We start from the raw sequence: 22,006 nt of genomic DNA on the forward strand, positions 1-22,006 counted from the left end.
ATTTTTGAAAATACATTTGTGGGAGTCAGAACCCTGTAATATCTGTCTGGCTTACTAGGAGTTGGAGGCAGGGAATCAGGAGCCAATCTGGATTCTGAGAAAACAAACAATCAACAATGTCTAAAAACAGGAGGTATAGCCAAAGGCCTATGCTGAGGAAGAAAATCCCCAAGCCTCTTTTTGGATTCTGAAAAGTCCTGACTTTCAGAATGAAAATGTTCCTTAAAGTATGCAAAGTCTCTCCAAGAGAAAATCCTCAGGAGGGAAGCAGAAGGGATGGATTCCTCTGCATCAGAGTCCTCATTAGGTGGAATAAAAAAATCCTGATCAGAAGAGGAATCAGAAGAAATGGAAATCTAATCTGAATCAGTGCCTTGCCTAGGCCTCTTGGCAGGGGGGGGGGGGGTTGGGAACCCCTGATAAAATTAAATACTCAGCCATTTTGATAATTTGTGTTTTAGGCATAGGGGCCCGAGCACGTGGCTCGTGTCGATTTTAGCCATAGTACGTTTTGGCCTCGTTTCTGATGGCGTCTAATAGAGATGTTGAGGCCTGAAGACACCCTCAGAAGCGTGTGCCTGCTCAGCAGTTCCAGACCCATCCAAGGGAGAGACATCCGCGGGTTCAATACTTCAAAAATCTCATGGCGTACTGGACTCCAAATGGGTCTCGGTAGAGGCCTGAGACTCAAAAGTAGCAAGCATCAGGGGTTGCAAAAGCGCATCACTGAGAACAGGCGAACCAGCGACTGGCTCAGAAGCTTAGTCAGTTTTGGACCTAGACTGTTTGTCTTGCGTTTTTTGTGAATTCCGGTAATCCGATTGCTAACAGACTACATTTCAGGATAGTTAAATCTTGAACTAAAGTATTTAGAAGCAAAAATATACAGATGCTTAATAGTGCATTGGTTAACTTTAGCGCAAAACAAACAGCAAGGCACATTGTGATAAGGGCCTAGGCAAGGAATACAGTACAAATGAAAATCCTTATGAGGTATTAGCTTCACACAAGTAATACAATTAACTTTTACTGACATCAGTAAGGAGCAAGAAAAAACAGTTTCCCAACGGGGTACTTGCCTTTAGTTTGAAGACTTCGGTTCTGAAGCTCTAAAACGAAAATTTCAGGAGTCTACCAGCACTTGCGACCTTTTTCGGGCAGCACAAGGCAAGAAAGTGATGAAAATGGCATCTGCTGTATGTTTTATACCCTTGATGACCTGACTTCATGGAAGAGGAGACAGCAATCGACGCAGGACCAAAGACTTTTCAGGCCAACTGAGGGCAACCTGCCAGCAGATCACCCAAATGTAATGACTGCAACAGTGAAACAACGAAGAACATTTACACTCATCATGCTAAAATTTTCTATGCTAAACAGCTTTACAATTCATTCCACTGTTCAACCCATGTACATTATATGCATTAAATATTTGCCATTTTAATTCTCTTAATTCAGTTCCCCCATCACCATTAAAATCACAGGGCACACAATCAATAACCATGAAGTGAAATTGTTCACAATTTTTGCATACCAAACTGTGCTTAAACAATGCATTGTCAATACTTTTGCTTCTAACAACATGCAAGAGTCAATACATTCTTCCGAAATGTCTATTGGTCTTAATATAAAAATGTACATGCAGAACACCTAGCCAAATGCACCAACTTCGCTCATACTATGGCCCTCTTTCTTCATTGGATTACTACAATTGTCACTTTGGTGGAATTTAATATATGGCATTATATAAAATTGACATGATTAAAAAAAGTTTTATTCTGAAGGTGGCCTTTATGAAATGGCCAAAGTGCTTAATCCTTGAATCCATATGGAACTACATATTTTGTATTACTGTCAGCTTGGTTTTCCATCATATAGCGTTTACAAAACTGACTTGCAAGAATCAAAAATGTGGTAAGTGACCAAGTAGGGTCACAGGGGAGTAGAAAAGGAAACCCAGACAGAGGAACAGTGTTTTCCCTCATTCATTCTTAAAATGTGAATAACCATGGGTCTGAACAAGGAACAAAAAAAAAAAAAAAAAATATATATATATATATATATATATATATATATATATATATATATATATATATATAAAAAATAGCTTTAGCTCTAGGTGACACTGATCTTCACTATGGGAGGAAAAAAAATGACACCCTGTTGAATTTTCTAGTAATTTATTAGTCAAGTGGGTAAGCTGGACAAGTGCTCTTGTTCAATAGAACTTCGTACAGCTTCCTAGGAATAGGTTCAGTTGTCTGGTTCCTTTCAAGCCCTCCAGGACACCAGATCTGAGGCTTCTGGAGGGGGAACCAACCATGCCAACTGCCTCCAGAAAAAGACTCCTCCAGATAGGGAGCTTTGGTGGTCCAGCCCCTGCACTGGCTAATCAGCTCCAATAAGCCACCAAGAGGCATTGCACAGAAACTTTGGAATCCTCCCCCCTCCTAGAGATAAATATCTTTAGTGAGCAACTCCTCTGGAGAACTAAGGGCTTCCGCTTGCACTTCCTATTCCCCAAAATCTCCAGCTCAGATAAAGCTGAAAAGGGGGGAGGGTAGGACAGCCCCACCAAAGATCCAGCCTGGAAGTCGATCGATGCACTCTGTCCAGAGCAGCCCGATGACTGTTCTGAGAAACAGATGAAAGACTGGGAAAGGGTGCCAACTGGAGGCAAACTCTTTCATGGGGTGAGGATGTTCTCTTCTAATTTTAAAGCCAAAGCTGAAGTGGGCTTCTTGGATCCAAAGATCACGAAACCAGAGGGTTTTGAAGACAACCCCAAAGGGGTAGTGGCTGGACTAGATGTCAAGATCATAGAGCTACCTGAAGCTCCGAGAAGGAGCGACAATCCCATAGAAGGGCCTGTGCACTCCAACACTGAAACTCCACCCTCAAACACCATAGCTCTAATGTGCTGATCATCACGAGCAAGTCAAGAGTTGAGGCCAACAAGGAACAGGATGGGTCCTAAGACTGCCAGGCTGGATACAAGCTGGAAAGTGGAAACTGGCTTATTAAAACCTCTCTGATCTGAAGAGGCAGAGGGAAGAAGTCCAAAAGATGTATCCTAAAGCTCTGGAGTCAGACCTGAGGAACTGAGCTCCAATTGCATCTGTACCTGCAAAAAGGACCTTTTCAGATGCTCCAGATCGGATTTGATTCTGCCCATTGACCTCAACAACCAGACAGATGAGGCCACCAAGGACAGCTTTCAGGTTGGAGAAGAGGACCCCATTGTGCCAGATACAAGCCAGGGAAGCTCAGAATGGAGATGGGAAGACTCCAGTGAGTAAGGAGTATGTCCTGCCCAAAAGAGCTCCTTTTACAAAAAAAAAGGCTGGGAATGCTCACAGCTATGAGATGTTGTAGCTAGAGTCAGTACCTATGTATTCAGGGAGGCCAAAAGACGAGGGTCCTTCAGACACAGGGAAGCCTACAGAGCCATTCCCATGGTGGAGGCAGAGAAGACCTCCCACACTACTACCTGGAGTAGTGTGACCAAGGCTTCTCATGTCCAGTCTTGGGATTTGGGGGAAGAAGCCTTTAAAAGTAGAAAAATGTCAATCTGGACAGCGAAAGCTCTTTTAAACAGGAGGTTAGTTTTGCTCTCATTAAGAGCACAACAGTCAACGCTCACACAGGTCGAGCAACCAGAGTCTAAATGCTATGTGCCAATGCAATAAACACTTTAACTGTGCATCCTGTGTGGGCAGTCTGGCCCACAGGCAATGCAATTCTTAAATCCTGTGTCCATCCTACTACAAAAACACATCAGAAAAAGGAGACAAAAAAAGAAAATAAATGGCAGGAAGGCTACAGTGAAAAAAGGGATCTAGCTTCCCAACTCTACCTAAAAATCTAAATACAACTATAAGACTGAGAACCAAAGGGGTAATGGAATAGAGATATCACCATCCCCCACAAGATTCTCAAAACATCACACAGACCCAAGCTGAAGACCATGAATAATGGCAAACTAGAAAAGGGGAGTTGAGGAAGGAGAAAGGAGTTATGGGTAACGGAGGGGGAGCCAAAACAGGCTAAAAGGCTTTTGAAGGGTGGGGGGGGTCAAATTAGCCAGTGTTGGGACCCAAAGTCCCACAGGTTGAAAGCAGATGGAGCAAACATCGGATTTGTAGCTAAAACATCTATTTTTACGTATTGTGAAAGTAACGCATGAGCCCTGTGAAAACTGGGAAAAATGTGAAGGCTGCCAGCCTAGCCAGATTATCTGACATTTGTAAATATGAATGTTAAACTACAGACTTTTCTTAATTGAAAGAAAATACTGTGAAACGTTGAAATACAGGCTTGTTTTCTTAAATGAAAGAATATGCTGTGAAATGTGGAACTAAAAATAAAACGTGACAACAGTGGACTCTGCTGTAAAGAAAGCTAAGACAAGCATTTCATGTCCGTCCTCTTGAAGTTAAAATTACTTCATGTCTGTCCTTTGGAGTTAAAGATTCGGAGTCATTCTGTCTGGGATAGCACATTCTAGTGTTTTAACCAAGAGTTCGATTGATGGAAATAAAAATACATTTGCATGTTTAAATCTCTGGTTTCTGCCTAGGTGTAAAAGTAGAAGCAGTTTGTTTGCCTGAGAATCCCAAGAAGTTGTGAAGAATGATGTAATGTTTTTCAGAACTGCAATTTTAATTTAAACCGAGAACCAGAGATTAAGCATTTTTGTCTTGACCATCCAACTCTCAACTCTGTCTTGCTCATATGCAAGTTATTAGACTTTTCTTTTAGAAATAGCTAGGAACAAGAAAGATTAGACCAAGTTTTTCTGTGATGTCAGAATTGCACTTTTTCTGTGATGTCAGAATTGCACTACGGAATTATTGTAAGTATTTCTCTGATCTCTGAACACTTGACTAGCACTGTGTAGTAAGTAGTATTGTCTTGTGTTAAATATTTTAAAACCTTTCAACTGTGGCTGTGTACAGATAATTTAAGCTCTAGGAGTACATCGCATGTATATAAGGATCCTGTACCAAGTCACTAATACGCCTTAACTGTTTATATTCATACCAACAATTGGATAATATTGCACAGTAATAATTGAACACCCTTTTAAGGGCCTTTGAGTAGCTGATTAGCGGCAGGATTTCTACCGTATACTCTGGGTAAAAGGGGCACAGCTGGCAATCTTGTGCCAGCCTTCCCAAGGAGTGTGTGGTTGTATAAACCCTTCTCAGTGTGTGCTACTTGGGCAGGGACAAAGGAGAGAGCGAAAGGAAGCAACCAGCCTCAGACTGACTGATCTGTGTGCTCTTAAGGGAGAATGCACTTTACTGAGTGTATTTATCATTCCCTCATATACGAGACACCCTCTCTGGTGTTAGTGGTGAGGATTGAGGCTCCTTGATTGCCGCCCCCCCCCCCCCATGTACCCATCAATAAATTTTCCCATCCTTATTAAAAAGGGTAGGACTGGAATTAAGTGCTTAACAGCAGAGCTATCAACTAAGGGTATTGCTGCTAGGTCAAGTTTGTGAACAGTGCATAACATTTTTAAGACTAAGGAACTTTATACATACTACCTGCCTTTTCATGGACAGATGGCAGACTATCGGAACAACTGAGGGAAATAAGACATCTTCTAAAGTAGACAGGAGGAATGGGTGTGGATTAAGGAAAATACTTCTTTAACTACTCAGTAATTTTGGTTTTAAAGGATTGAGAAACCTCAATGTTCTCCCACTGAAAACAATGGGACATTCCAGCAATGGTCTCAGAGAAAGAACCCGCAACAGTGACAATAAGAGCAAGCACGTCAAATATGAATCATTAATGTGAGGACATCTTGAATCTCTGCATCTTCCTGTTCAGATTCAGAATCTTGGGTTACTAAAGGAAAGTGGGAATCTTTTTTGTTTGTTTTACTGGAAACTATACAAGGATTAATAGCCTGAATCAAACCTTGTGCCAGTACCAGTAAATTACTCCTAAAGAAATTTTAGGGAGTAGGTACATGCCCATTTTTTTTGACAATTAAAATGGGGCCGTGTTACTAATGGCAGTCACAAGGATAGGCACAGCATTCTGACACAAAGGACATCTTCCCCATTTCTTTTCCCAGGGCAGACAAGTGGTTCGCCCTTGCTCACAAAGCAAACTCCAACAGCCAGAAGACTAGGCTAACCCCAGTCCACAGTGGCCGTAGTTGCTACACCAGAGGGATCTGGGGTAAAAAAAAAAAAAAAAGTGTCCTGAGATACAACTAATGGCCATAGCAGAGTCCCACACCTGTGGTTTAAGCAAATTTCTATGCTTCTGTGGTAAAGTCTGTTTGCTTAACTTTTTCTTTGTGGCTGGAAGGACAAACCATGGGAGTGAATCTCTTAGAGTCAAGCTTACAATGGTGCCTTTATTCTTAGGAAAGCAAGCAACAATGTTAAAACTGTCTATTTCTGTAAAACACATATGATAAAGCACTACACACATGATAAAGCACTACACGTTGTGGCAGCCCCACAATCTTATAAAAACCCCCCTGCACAAAAATAACTTTTTTCCTCCAAAGGAAACTTATCTGCCTAGCTATGCCAAGCACAAGCTTGCCATTCATCTCCAAAAAGCGTCAGAATATAGTGCACTCTCTGGGGACAGTAAAAGCTCTGAAGGGCTTTACACCCAAAGTTGTCTTTTGCACAGCTCAGGTTGAGCTACTGGATAGTGGAAGGTGCCCTGAAGCTTTGGAAAATGGCAGACTGTTGTAGCCTAGGCAGGCTGCAACTCTTATAGCCAAGGCTGCTTACAGCATTGATCAATAAAGAACATTGCAGAGTACTCAAAGCCAGTGGCCAAATTAATACAACTTGAGTGAAAAGCTTCCCAAAAGACAAAATGCCTTAACACATGAAAAATAGAGCCCAATGATTTTTTTTTTAAGACAACTAGCATTCTGGTGCATTAATACTGAAGCACAAAGCCAAAGCTCTGTGAAGCATGAGCACTCTGGTGCCCTATTGGGATACTAGATGGAGTCATGGCAGCCTGGGGAAATTACACTTACAGAAACTTAATTCACTTATTTCAGTTATGCCCTATTTGAAGCTCAGAGCAGAATTATTGTAACTTTTAATAAGGAGGTTTATAGGAATAGGTATATTTGATATATCCTAGAAATTGCACATAATATTGTGAAAGAAACAAAACTTGTTTTGCATTTAAGCAGTATTTTTAAATATTTATTATATTCCTAGTGTGTTTCTTATTTATATACATATTTTTTATGTGCAAATACTAATGAATGATATTTTATTGTGTTTTATATTGTTTTTAACAAAATTATGGTTAAACTATGTTTATATAAACATTTTACTAAGGTTTAACAGATATATCCATGCTTAAACATTTCATGTTTTGGCAGTTTAGAAGTTTATTCATTTCCTTATGATTCAAAGAGTAATTAATCAATTATTCTATTATCTTATTACCTGTTGTGCATACAACACTTGGATAGGTTTGTTTGAATTGTATTCTGAGGAAGTTGCATGGGCAACGAAAACGTTTGTTGAGAGGCGTTAAATAAACTTTCCTTGTGCAGTCCGTTTTGGATCTTATTGCTATATTCAGTGTTTTACAGAGCCTTATAGTGTGTTGGTACACTCCTTGAGGTAGTCTCCTGCTGGTTTGCTGCCTTTTTGGAGGTTTGGTTTATTTTGCAGCGGTTGCTACATTTTTGTACACTTACAGAAACGTCACAACACCTGCCATCTTAAGTGGTGTTAAACAACGGATATTCTCGACAGTAGATTCACTCAGTTTAATATTTTATCCAAGTTACAGTTGTATGCATGCCAAGCATCTCCAGTCACTCAACACATGCAAGGCAGAAAACTAATCAGTTTTGTCAGAAAGTCACAGGACAGACTCACTCAAAACAGAGTAAAAACACCTACAGGCAACTTGAACATTAAATGAAGTCTCAACAGGTGGGTGGAATCTGCTTTCCCTACAGGGGGAGGGGGATAAGCCACAGGAAGATAAAGTAGTCACCAGTGAGACTGCACATAAAGAACCAAACTAATGAAGTACTACAAAATATGAACAAGTGTGTTGCACATCCACTGCAACAAATACTCCATATCCAAATGTGACATTAGATAAGAAAATCTGATCTCAAAAACTGCAATATTTAACCTTACCTGCACCGTACAACAACCTGGATATTCTTGCCTTTATCATCCTTTTTGAGTACTGAAGTATTCTGGTTAGACATGCTGATTGTATGCACCCTGCATAAAATTAAAAGGATGGGGGGATTAAAATGAGAGAGAGAAGCTGATGGTGCTAAGTAGCTGTTATCAAGCAAATCGCATTTAAACATTTACGACATGCATACAAATTTGTATTTAACTACACAATTTTCACTTCATTAAATGGAAAACGTCACCTATCAGAGTTTGCAAACCTCACACATTTCCAAAGAGCAATGTTTGTCACGTCATTTATGGAACTAGCATGAGTGATTGTTCTCATGTGGTTATATACCAAAAAAATTATGGAGAACAAGAATGAAAATCACCTCCCAAAAAAAGAACTACGGACCAGCAAAATACTAACTTTTATAATTTATTTTTACTTATTTTACATTTTTTGACCAGGATAGTCCAACTGTATTTATGTCTTTTCAGTAAAGTCCCGGGGAGATGAGCTCCAAGAGATTACTAGACTAACATACAGGTACTACTTGTCATACAGTACTACAAATTTTCAACAGTTCAGGAATCTTCACAGTTTATACAAAAAACGTCACAAGCATTAGACAAGATATTTTAGACTTTATGTACAAGACTTGTTAGTAACTAGGAAGCAATTGTTATACAAATACATACATCAAAATTTCAAAAGTTCAGCAATGTTCACAGTTTAAAAAATACTTGCCTGCCTTGGGTAGGATGCTTTAGAATTCTATGCAGAAGAATTTAACTAGGTATTTTAAATTATCTGTTAAGTTAAGACATGTTTTGCCAATGATAGCCCTTGATCTAAAAAGAGAGAGCAGGAATTAGGTCTTAAGAGAGGGTATTTGGGATATAGTATGAGATTAGTCTGGATTTGTACAGCGACATAACCAATGGGTTTTAAGATAGTTTCAGACTGTGTTTAAAAGTGTAACTGAAGACAGTGATGCAAGTTCATGGGTTAGTTGGTTCCAATACTTTCCAACTGCATTGGAGAACAGAGCATCTCCTGCCATTATTAGATTTACATGTTGATACTAGTAGTTTATTAGATGGGAGCATGAAGTTGAAAGGTTCTTATATTGGGTAATGAGACTAGCAACTATTGGTAGGTTGAAAAAGGGTTTTGTGCACAACGGCGAGTTGTTTAAAGTGAATCTGATTCAGAAGCTCTAACCAGCCTAATTGTTTCAGGTTATGGCAGTGATGGGTCGTAAAGGAGGAAGCAGTAGCAAATCTGGCAATGCTATTTTAAGCGTTGGCTAGCTTAAGGCTATTTTTTTGACAAGTTAGTATACACGGAAGAAGCAGAGAAGTGTGGAGATAAGGTGGGAATAGGCAATAGTGGTTCTGGCTACTGGGGAGAGAAAGTGTTATATCCCATAGAAGCCTAGTTTCCTGTTGACAGTTTTTATGGTATTGCTGATATGGGTTTCAAAGTTCAGGTCATCAATGGTTACCCCTAGAAGTTCAGTTGTTGGATAGGGAGATACGAGTGTACCATTATTGGATAAGACTGAAGTTCATTGGGAGTGATTTACAGGTAGGACTGAAGATTGTTTTTGAGAGTTCAAGAGAGGGCAGCGTTGTAGAAACCAATTTTCTGTTTTATTGAACATTTTCTGAGGTAAAGTCTGTAGTTGGGATTGAGATTTAGCTGAGCAGATTGTAGAGTCATCTGCATATTGTACACAGTTCTAGCATAGCTAGGTTGAAGTCATTGATAAATAATTGGGGAAAAAAAGGGAGCCCAATATAGAGCCCTAAGTAACACCTAGGGTAACTGGGAGATGGGATGAGAGGTTGTGCCATAGCACTACCCGTCTATTATCAAGGTAGGACTGGAACCATTTTATACTCTGTCCAAAGAGAAGGATTTTAGAATATTGAGAAGTGGTGGGTGACCATGTCAAATACTTTTGAAAGGTCGATGAAAAGTGCTGGAGAGAAGATTACATTTATTTATGCTGGAGAGAAGATTACATTTATTTATGCTGCCAGTGAAGGATAGGAGTGCAGTTGTACTGTGGAAAGGCCTGAAGCCATGTTCAGATTTGGCCAGTAAATTGTTCTGGAGTATGTGGTCTAGTAACTGCCTGTGGATGCACTTTTCCATTATTTTAGCTAATCAATTAAGTAGTGCTATGGGACGATAGAATATTCTCTGGAGTTTCCACCCTTGTGTAGAGGGACAATGTAGGAGATTTTCCAGATGGTGGGAATAGTGCTTTCTTGCATGGTTCTATTTATCAGCAATGATACAGGATAAGCTATGACTGGCTGCCTTTTGCAGGTATTCAGCAGGTAGCTGGTCAGCTGAGGGGGCAAGTAGGTTTTAGTTTACTTAAGAGGTTGCAGATGAGGGAAGTTGGGACAGGTTGAAGGTTTAGAGTTGGGAGAGAGTTAGTACCACTGGTTGGAAGGGCAGAGTTATCGGCTGTTAGTTGATTATCAAGTGTTTGGATGGTCTCAGTGAAGGTATTAAAAGCATTAGGAGTTTGCTTTGCATTGTTGGAATTTGATCCTATAGGGGGTGGTGTTGCAGATAAACCTGGTTGAAGTATTCTGTTTATGCTAGCCCAGAACTTTTGTGGATTATTTTGGTCGTTGTGTTGGAGGTGGAAGTAAAAGCTTTTTTATCTTAGAGTATAGCTTTTAGTCTCGTTTCTTTTTTGCCTGAACTGTTATTGGTCTATGGGGTTTTTAGTTCCATATAGTGCCCAAACTTTCTCTGTTGAATTTTCTGCCTGGCTTTGTTTGTAAGCCATGGGGCAGGTTTAGATTTAATTTTGATGAACAAATTTAATCTAATAGATAGCTGGAAAAAAAAAAAAAAAAAAAAAAAAAAAGAGACATCTAAGCAGCAACCATTAAAAGTTCCTTCACAAAATTACAGCAAGGCATTCAGAAAGACTTATCCAACTTCTCACTGCAGCTTATAGGAGTAGCAGGCATGTACCAGACAACCAAATAAAAAGTACCACACTGAAAGAGGCATATACACCATCACAGGTCTCAACTGAATTCACTTCAGCACTTATTAGCAAGACAACTGAAGCATGTCCAAACTTACTGAAATTTAAGGAAAGACCATCACTGAACCTTCATAACCCTGAAAGACCATTTCATCAGAAATGCCCTTCGAACCCCCACACTCCTGATAATTATATATGCCAACTCAGAGATTGCACTATAGCAGGAAAGGGTAAATTTCCCAATCCCTACCATAATGCAAGCTCAGGAAGAACAGTTCTAACAACATGTTGGACAAAACGCAGCTTGAAGCTGCATCTAAGGCTTTTAAGCATCGCTATAGCCATAATGGAGAAGCCAAGGAGCTGCAACATTTGTCTAAACAAAAGCTATAACAATTAAGAAAATGTTCATTCATCTGACCATTATCCTCTTCAAGCTGATAATTTGTACCTTACTCCTGATGTCTTTAAATCTAAATCAGTCTGTCGATGCCCAAGGAGCAATTTCCTTTATTCACTTTAGATCGCGGTGAAAACAAACCGGTTCAAAACAAACCGGTTCAAGAGATAGTAGTCTTCACTACGTCTGCATGAAAATAACCCCACAGGACCTTCCAGTACACCATTTTGACATTAGCAGCCAATATAAATGAAATTTTTCCAAAGGAAAAAGAAAAAAAAAAAAATTCCCAGTTCCAACTATACGCTGGTAAATATGCTAAATAAAGTGTATTTGTGCCATTCTGCAACAAGTAAGGATGTTAAGAAATACAAGAGTACTGAAGCTTGCCATCTCCACAAAGCAACACAAAAAAATCTATACAGTAATACTGAACATGAGAAACCTTAGATAGTTAAAGGCTTGTTGGTATAAAAATATGGTGACCAGTCAAATGGACAACTACAGTTTCTGTACACCACCTTGAAAACAAGAGAAACGAAGGTACAAGTAAGCACAGTGTGAGAACACAGACCATCAGATTTGTAGGCATACCACATAAGCTAAAAGATATAAACTGCTAAATGTTTGTAAAGTTGGCCCCTGGAATGTCAAAAGGTATAAAACCCTGACTAGTCAGGGCAACTAGAGTACAGGATTAGGTGCTTAACAGCACAGACAGGAAAAGTATGGGCATGCAAACCAAGACGCACGCAAGAGCAAATTCTTAGTCAAGGCTGGGGAGCCTATTTAATTGCCTCATACAGGTGACTGGGGCAGTACTGCTGACACCTCCTTGCAGAAGTGTCAAAACGGATGCACCACTGAATATCTTAATCAGTAAGTAGACTGACTCACCTCACTGGACATTAATGCCTCCTTTACTGTGCAAGTCTGTGAAAAATGCAGAACATTTTTGGTGGGGTAGATTAAAGCAGGATCTTTACTCAATATCAACGAGAAGAAAATAGTAGTTTACCCATTATGGAACACTGCATGTTGTCAGTCTTTCTACTGTGGAGAAAAAACCTCTGTGCAGAAATTAACACTTCCAGAATAAAGAGGGGGTCAGCTTTTGACCCAAAAACTCAGGCGAAGTAGCAAGTCATAGGATAGCATCAATGCAGCCACCGCATTCCTTTCCACTATTTCAAAGGACGGAGCAGAAAACAGAACATTTAAATAGCTATCTCATGTGAAGGATTACCAAAGGAATACAGAATCCATTACATATAGGCTTTCAAATAGTGAAAAGTGGACATGCAACAAACCCCAGTAAATCATAATAGGTTGCTAGTCAAAAGTAAATGTTCCATTTCACTGGAAGAGCTACAAGCTTTTACAGCCTAAAAAAAGAGGCTGTAATCATATGGTCATATTTGCCAGTTCGAAAAGACATGGGGTAGTACAAAAGTAGGAAGTATTTTTTTATTGGTGGAGGACAAAGAATTTCCCCGTAAAAAAATCAACTTGATCAAATTGGGGCAGTGTACACACCCTGTGACATTGAAGACTGCTGGAGTACTTGCGTACCAGGAAAAATACTTATATAAAATTGGTAAGCTAAAAAATACCAGAAGGAATTCCAGGAAACCAAGGATTAATCTCTCAAAGTAAACAGAAGCACAACTTGATAAAAGGAAGGATTTTAAAAGAAAACAGAATGCTGAAGGGAGAAGTCCAGTACAGTTGTGTACACTTACCATAAAAGGTAAATGTTATTGTATTCACTGTTGCAGTCATCACATTTGGATTATCTGCTTGCAGGTAGCCCTCTGCCAGCCTGAAGGTCAGAGTATTTTATCCCTGCATCAGATGCTGTCGCTTCTTCCATGACATCAGGTTGTCAGGGGTATAAAACATGCAGCAGACACCATTATATCAGTTTTTCTTGACCGAGATATCAGGTGCTCCCACAATGGGAAGCAATTATATGTTATGGTACACTTCCACCAAAAAGCAAATGTAAATACACCAAACAAGAAGGAAAGGTAGAGCCAACAGAAGTCAGGGGGCTAGAGGGTGGGTAACCAGGACTGCAACAGTAAATACACCAACATCTACATTTACGGCAAGTGTACTCAACTTTACTACGTTCTGCCGTGTTTCACTGTTGCAATCACCACAATAGGGATGATTCCCAAAGCTAAGGAAGGAAGGAGGAAGTTAGAGAGCATTAGTGCCAACTATTAAGCCCTGCAACACTGCAGTGGCAAAACCACCTCTGAATTTACAAAAAATAGGCATGGGGTAATGCTTGAAGGTATGTGCAGATCTCCCAGTAGCAGCTTCTAGGATACCCCTAGTAGGGGACTCCTCTGAGAAAAGCTGTAGTGATAGATGCAGCCCTGGTGGAATGTGATCTTATCCACTGGGGTAGCTTTTCCATGGTGCTTGTAGCAGAAATTAATGCAATGGGCTATCCATTTAGAAATGGGTTTGCTTTGAAATGGCCTTCCCCTTTGCCCCTGGAGTTAAGACAACTAGTAGCTGTTCAGATTTTGAGGTGCATAGTCCTGTCCCAAGTAAAACCTAAGTTGTCCGTGCACGTCCAGAGAGTGCAGTAATCGTTTTGGGGATTAGGGAACAAAAGTAGGCAAATAGACTGATTTAGGGCCACACTAAACACCACCTTGGGCATAAAGGAAAGTTTGGCCCGGAGGGAAACCCTGTCTGCATGACTATAATTGAGAGCTACACTGCCATGAGGGCCTGTAATTCAGGCACTCTTCTTGCTGAAGAAATGTCTAGAAGGCAGGCTGTTTTCCAAGAAATTAATTTCAACTCTGCAGTTGCAGATGACTGAAAGGGAGCGAGTGTGAGATTTTCCAATACAAATTTAAGGTCCCAGGATGCAGTAGGGGATCTTCTGGTGCAATCAATATTGTCATTGGCTTGTCCTGTTAGACCTTTTGCAGAACCTTCGAGAGGAGAGGCAGAAGGGGAAGGCATAAAACAGAGTCTTTCCCAAGTAAAGGACAGGACATGCACTTTCCAAGCTTGACTGTGGGAAGTGCTTGTGCAGAATTTGTCCAACTGGTAGTGCTAAGGGTGGCAAACAGGTCTACCTCTGAAGTTACCCATTTGTTCAAGAGGTTGAATATTTTTGGTTCCAGTTTCCATTTGTGCATGTCCATGAGATTTCTGCTTAGGTCATCTGCCAGTGAATTTAGCTTGCTTGGCAGAAATTGAGCTTTTAGGTGCACTTGGTAGCTCAAGGCAGTGTTCCACAGAGCCATGGCTAGTCTGCAGAGAGGGTACGAGTGGGTTCCCCCCTGCTTGTTTATGTACCACATAGCTGTGGTGTTGTCAGTCTTTACAAATAAATTGCCCTGGAAGAATGTGGTCTTTGACAACTGTCAGGGAATTCTGTACAGCTAACATTCCTTTTTGGTTGACACGCAGGTGCATCTGTCAGTTTACATTTGCCCTGAAGGCACTGCCCTGCCAAGTGAGGCCCCCCCCCCATGCTTAGTCTGATGCATCTGTTGGTGTTTGGGCAGCAGGGGTAGACTGAAAGGGAGACCCTTGATGTGGTAGCACACCTCTGACCAAAGGAACTGTCTTTTATACAAGGAATGATAAGAATCATTGATTCCAGGTCCTGCGAATGTTGACAGCATAGGTTTTTTAAATACCATTGTAGTTTCCTCGTATGCAGTCTGGCATATGAATTAGAACGCAAGAGGCCATGAACCCCAGGGCTTGCAGAATTTTCTTTGCAGATAGCTGGGTCTTTGTCTCCAATAGTTTGAAGTAGCAAGTCAAATAAAAAATTGTTTCTCTGTAGTGAGCAAAGCCAACTGGGAAGTTGTGTTCAAGCTTGCTCCCAGGAATACAATCTGTTGTCAGGGTACTGGATGAGATTTTTTGTTTATGGTGTACCCCATTGGAAGTTAGGAGTTTCTTTACAAGTGCCAGATGTTTTAATAGCAAGTTCTGGCTTTATGCCTGAAATAATTGTTCAAGTAAGGGTGTATTTGAATATTTCTCTGCCTGCAAAAATGCAATGGCTGGTGCTAGACACTGAATAACCTGGGTTCAGTAGATGAGCCAAAGGAAAGTGCAGAGAACTGATACTACATGGAGCCTGCCCTGAAGTGTAGGTATTTCCTGCAAGATGCCCTTATTAGAATGTGCAGGTAAGCTTCCTTTAATCTAAGGTTGCCAACCAGGCATCTTTGCCTAGCATAGGATGCAGCTGTTGAAGTGTTGGCATTTTAAAATTTGGGATTACCAGAAAGGTGTTTAGAATAGAGAGATCCAGGATAGGACGCCATGAGCTGTCTTTTCTGGGTACCAGGAAAGTCTAATAAAAACCTGGTCCCCTTTCTTCTGCTGGGACAGGTTGAAGAGCCCTGATACTTGGAGAGAGAACCTGATGTTGGGCCTCCACCCACTGATTTGCGGGTAGGTCTGGCCAACCATTTGGGGTTGGTAGGGTGTGGAAGTGGAATCTGTATCCTTGGTAAAACTATTCAAACCCATTTGTCCTGGATAAGGAGTTCAGTTTTTTGCATGCAAGGCGAGCTTTCCTCCTAAGGGAGCAAGCAGTCGAGCAGGGCTTGGAAGAGTTAAGGTTAAGTCACGGTGCCATTTTTTTGTAGGGAGGGTGGCTTACTACTCCTTGCTTTGGAAGTGGGAGCCCCCCCCACTGCTTAGGCCTGTGAGTAGCCAGGGACTAACCTAGGTGGTCTGCTGTTCCTGGGTTTGGACTGAAAGCCTGGAAGCGACTGTAAAGGACCAATTCTTTGAAGGCCAATGCATACTAAAATCTGGGAGGCTGTACTTTTAGGAAATCTTAACAGTTTGCATAGATTTAGCCTTTTCCTCCATCCTTTTGAGGACTTCTGCTTTGTTTAGAAACAGCCAGTCTTGGTTTAAGGGAGCATCCAGTAATTTAGCTTTAACTGGATCTGGCAAGTTTTGCTCCTTAAGCCAAGCATGCCTTCCAAGTACAGACCCAGTGACAGCTGCTCTGCAAGATGCTTCTAAAAACAAAAAAAAAAAAAAGTCAACCACATTTGCAAAGTGTGTTTACCAACTTGTTCTGCAGAACATATTAAATCCTGTAATTCTTTATGGTCAGCAGTCAGGAATAATCATTTTCTGTTTAAGCTGTCACATAATATGCTGTTGGTACTGGCAATTTAAAGCCCCAATAGAAAAAGTAGCAGAAGTGTATACCTTCTTACCTCCATCTGTCCAAGGCTCTAGAAACTATCAGAAGAGGTAGATTTTAGGCAGAAGTAGCCTTAATGCCTTTTGGACCTTGGGAAATGGTCGCTGGATCCGCAGTAGGATTCTTGAAGAGGAATTTGAGAGTCAGGTACTCTAATATCCATCAGGTTTTCTGGGGAAAGGCTAGATTCCAAGAAAGCATCATCTACAATGTTCAGAACAGGAGGGATAGCTAAAGGTCTGTGCTGCAAAAGGAGTAAGAATTCCCTAAGCTTCTTTTTGGATCAGAGTAATCCTGGCTTCCCCAGTGGAAATGCTCCATAAGAGTGTGCAAGGTTTCACCACAAGAAACATCTTCTTGAGGGGAAGCAGAGGGAATGGAATCCTCTGCATCAGAATTCTCAGAAGTAGGTAAATGCAAATCCTGGTAAATCAGAAGGAAAATCAGTTTTAGGTCTCAGATGGGGAAGGCTGGCTTCCCCTAATTAATATAATAAGGTCTTCAGCCATTCTAAGCATTTTTTTTTTAGGCATATGGGCCTGAGCATGCAGTTTGGACATCTGTTGGAGGCATGGTAAGAGTTTTAGGCCTAGATGAAGAAGATGGTGGTTTAAAATCCACGTCTGTAGGCCTGAAAACACCCTCAGAAGCCGGTGCCAGCACAACAGCTCCGGACCCATCCTAGGTAGACATCTGCAGGTTCCATAGTCGAAGCATCTCGCGGCATACCGGACTCTGAATGGGTCTCAGTAGAGGCCTGCAAATCTGAAGTAGTGGGTATCAGGGGCTGCAAATGCAGAGTACCGGCAGACTAGCGACTAGCTTAACAGAAGAGAGTCAGCTGTTTTGGACCTATGCGGTCAGTCTTTACCCTTACATTTCTTTCAGAAGATAGTTAGTCTGAGGGCTTAAAGCCATTTCAGAGTACGGATTCAGAATACCAAAATAATTTGCTGCAAAGATAGCCAGACAAATAGTTCAGGGGTTGAACAAGGCACAAAACAGTGAGGGATGTGGTTGTCTGGGCCTAAGCAGGGAATGAAGTACGAATGAAAATCTGAGCCATTTGCTTTCCACAGGCAAGACCATTGTTAACTTTTACGGACATCGGTTGGAGCAAGAAAAGAGTTCAGAACCAAAGTGTTCAAAAAGATAAGTTATATATTCACCAGTGTTCCATGTTGGTAGTCCAACTCACCATTTTTACATATGGGTTCGGAGACTATCCTCTGGTCCGACTCGGCAGATTTTCAAGCTCGAAGACTTCTGGTTGGCTTGAGGCTAAGCAGCTATCCCATGGTGCATCAGAGCAATCCCCAGATCTTGTTTGCTGCTCGCTACAGAGAAAAAAAAAAAACAAGTACACACTAAACAAACCAATACTAAAGGGTCGCCAACCAAGAAATTTAAAGTATTACCTCCAGATCTTCCAGGATGGGGGCAGGAGGGCGGGTTGGTAAAAATGAAGGGTGAGATGGACTACCAACATGGAACGTTTTGGAGAGTACATAACTTCTTTATGTTAGTTAGTCCAATCTCACCATTTTTTTTTACATATGGGACAGCGACCCTAGCGCCCGTCATCTTAGAGACTGGTAAGCCCAATCTGGAATCGGAAAAAGAAACTGGTCCGACTTATGAAATTCTTTGGTCCGTTGCAAATAAAAATGTAACTGTCTGAACATCCAGCTGGTGGAAACAATATTCAGCTGCATTGCAATGATTGGGAAAGAAAACTAAGCTCAATGGACTGATTAATGTGACAGAACAAACTAAGGATTAATACACAAGGAAACAATGTCTTTATGAAAGACTAAATAAGGTGGCTTAGACAGGGCTTGTAGCTCAGATGCACATCTGGCTGATGCAATAGCTACTAAAAACAGTCTTCCAAGACAAATATTTTAAGGAAGGTAAGACTGTTCGGGGGGGGGGGGTTAATTTGGACAACAACAAATTTAAGTCCCAAGAAGCCACAGGTTCTTGTAAATGGTCTCAGTAAAGTGACTCCTCTCAAGAAAGTCTTGCATAACTTATGAGACATGAGGTTGACCTTTGGGGACCATAAATAAAAATGAGATTGCTGCAAATTGTACTTTTATGGTGGCCACGGCAGATCTCTGCTGAAAAAGCTCCAAAAGGAGCTCCAGAAACACAGGAACGGGAGCAGTGTAAGGATCCACTTATTTTCTGTGCCCAAATGGAGAACCTTTTCCATTTACTGTCATACAGCCTCCGATAGAGGGTTTATGTGAGGATAAAAGAATATGGGGCACTGATGACGAATCAAAGCCTGACTAGAAATGGAACTGGAGCAGCCAAGATGTCAATTTGAGGGTGTGGGTCAATAGATCTGGAACTAGTTCCAGAATCAAAGGATCATCCAGGAGAACAGGCTCAAGGAAGGGGAACCAGACCAAACTAGGCCAGTAAGGAGCAATGAGATCAGCTTGCTTCCCCGTTGACTGGGGATAAGAGGGAATGGAGAAAAGGCATATAGAAGTTCCATGGGCCAATTGTGGACCAAAGTCTCTGGGCGTTTCCCCCGGAGGGGGAATTAGGGAAAAATAACTGCTACACTTGGCACTGACTGGCAAAAAGGTCGCAGCAAGGTTCTCACCATTCTTGGAAAATCTGTTCTATTTCCAGTTTCAGAGACCACTCGTGAGGCAGGAAGATTGCCCGGCTTAGCTCGTCTGCTATCACGTTGGTTGTCTCCAGAACGTGCGTTGCCACCAGAAAGCGCTGGGAAGAAATCACCCATTCCCAAACTCGCATTGCCTCGACAGAGTGGGCAATATCTGGTACTGCCCTGTTTGTTGATTTACCACACAACCAACTTGTCAGATTGTATTGCAATCGTCACAGTAGGAAAAAGGTCCCGAAATGCTTGCAATGCCAGAAGCACCCCTTTCCTCTCCAGAATGTTGATATGCAGATGAGCCTCATGTTCTTGCCATGTGCCATGGACAGTCCTGCCAAGATAAATTCCCCCCCACTAGACCTGGGAAGCATCTGTGGTTAGTGGCAACAGGTAGGGCAGGCACAAAGGGAGCTCCCGTTGAATAAGTTGTTGGGGGCTATCCACCAACAAAAGGGCCTTTTTGCATGATTCAGTCAGCAGGATGAGGTGACTCAGCGGTAGATACTGGACTGACCACTGGGAGAACAGGAGCCACTGAAGGATTCTCATGTGCAACCTGGCTAAAAGGTATTAACAGAATGGTTGAGGCCATCGTTGCAAGAAGAAGAATCCATTTTGCTTTGACGTTCCGAAGCAGAACAAAACGCTGAACTTGAGATGAGGTTTTGTGCTCTTTTGGCGGGAAGACTGTCATATCCACTATAATCTACCTTTGCGCATATAAAAATCAGATTGCGAGGGCAGTAATGCAGATTTTTTCCCGGTTTATGGAGATCCCTAGTTGAGCACAAAGCTGAATAGTGGCATCCCTGTTTTGGAGGAGTAGATGCCTGGTGGGGGGTGTCAGGAGCCAGTCATCAAAATACAGAAACACCTGGAATCAGACGTCTCAGGTGAGCTGTCACTACTGCCATGCATTTGGTGAACAACCTGGGGGCTGTGGTGAGACCAAAGGGCAGAGCACGAAACTGATAATGGCTGGCTCCCAGCCGGAAGCACAGTTATCTCCTTAACACCTTGTCCATTTTTATATGGTAGGAGTCTTGGAGATCCAGAGAGGACATACAATAGTCTTTCCCTAACAATGGGAGTATCAACTGCAGTGTGACCATCTGAAACTTAGTCCTTTTTCACGGATTCGTTTAATCTGCTGAGGTCCAAAATTGGCCTACAGTCTCCAGTTCATTTTGGGACTAAAATGAACCTGGAGTAAGTTCTGGATCCTGTCTGGTTTGCTGGGACGGGCTGGATGACTCAGAGCAACTTGATCTCCACAGTTGCCCGATCCCTGTGATTGGATAGAACATCTGGGATCTTTTTGGGAACAAACAGTGGAAGGGAAAAGGGTATGCTATAGCCTCTGTTAACAACTCTTTGTATTCAGAAGCCTGGCTAAACATAACCCAAGACAAATGGATACAAAGAGATGCAACCCCTGACTGACCCCAGAGAAATGCAGTCAGGCCCCATATCAGGAGCACTGATAAGGCTGCCCAATAAAGGAATCACGGCCTTGCGGATCACCCCTGCCTCTAGGGCAACTTCTACCATTTTCTCATCCTCTGAAGGAGGATTCACTGTGTCCAGAAAGGCCCTCTGGGACTTTGAGCCACATTACCTCACCTTTGACCTTTGGGGTAAGGTAGAGGGGGAGACTGTAAAACAGACTCCCACAGCAGAGAAAGTCTTTCCTTCCTGCTCACACTGAGTGTTTTTCACCTTGGGACCAAACAAGGAGAAATCAAATGGGGCGTTGAAAATGGACTTAAAAGGCTCCGCATAATTACACAAGCGCATCCAGGAGTGGTGCCCAAGGGCAACTCCTGAACCAGCTGCTCTGCTCACTATCAGCCGCATGGAGGAATTTGCCACGTTTAGGGTAGACAACTGAGCAGCGATCCTATCAGGACTCCCTCAGGACAAGCACCCTGTATGGAATCTCCTAACTCCTTGAGAAGATCCCTCTGCAACCTCATGAAATGGGCAAGATAGTTCAGAGATGGAAGTGTGAAAGCCGCTGAACTAAATACACTCTTCCCAAATCTGCCCATCTGTCGAGACTCCTTGTTTGGCGGATGAACAAGGAAAGAAGTCTCTGCCAACTCCTTCGTGGCCGCCACCACCACCATGGCATCTACAAGAATGCCCTTGGACAAGAATTGTTTCAGGAGGAGCAGACAGGAACTTATTTGGTCTTCTAGGAACTGGCCCCACAGCATCGGGAGTATCCCACACCTTCCGATTAACCAGATACATTAGCTCGAAAGGTGGAGACACCCAAGAGGCAGAGGGTTGAGACCCGAAAGCCTTAAGGTACAAAGACTCATCAGAAGGGTTGACAGTGTGCCAGTCGCACCTCTGTTTAAGGATCTCCAGGATGTCCACAAAGGAGACAGAAGACTTAGGGGATCCCTCCGACTCAGAGGTCAGTGTCAGATATCAGAAACATCTTGGGAGTCAATATGCTTACTCTTGCATACCCTCTTCAGAGGAAGCTCCTCAAAAGGACCTTCTGGGGAGGCCCCGGAAGAGTGGGGGCCACCAGCCAGTGGCTCCCAAGAC

At 42.0% G+C, this 22,006-nt stretch overlaps 1 protein-coding gene across 1 annotated transcript in view; it reads right to left on the bottom strand.

Annotated features, from left to right (window-relative positions):
* The window catches only part of KIF11 (kinesin family member 11), a 1,847,788-nt gene that overhangs the window by 1,783,474 nt on the left and 42,308 nt on the right, over positions 1-22,006 (bottom strand). Inside the window, exon 2 of the mRNA XM_044055639.1 lies at positions 8,166-8,255. Coding sequence (XP_043911574.1) covers positions 8,166-8,239 — 74 coding nt within the window. The 5' untranslated portion in view covers positions 8,240-8,255. The remainder of the gene's footprint in view (positions 1-8,165; positions 8,256-22,006) is intronic.

The sequence above is a fragment of the Protopterus annectens genome, chromosome 14.part0, assembly GCF_019279795.1.
Source record: "Protopterus annectens isolate FY-2018-M chromosome 14.part0, PAN1.0, whole genome shotgun sequence".
NCBI classification, from domain to species: Eukaryota; Metazoa; Chordata; order Ceratodontiformes; family Protopteridae; genus Protopterus; species Protopterus annectens.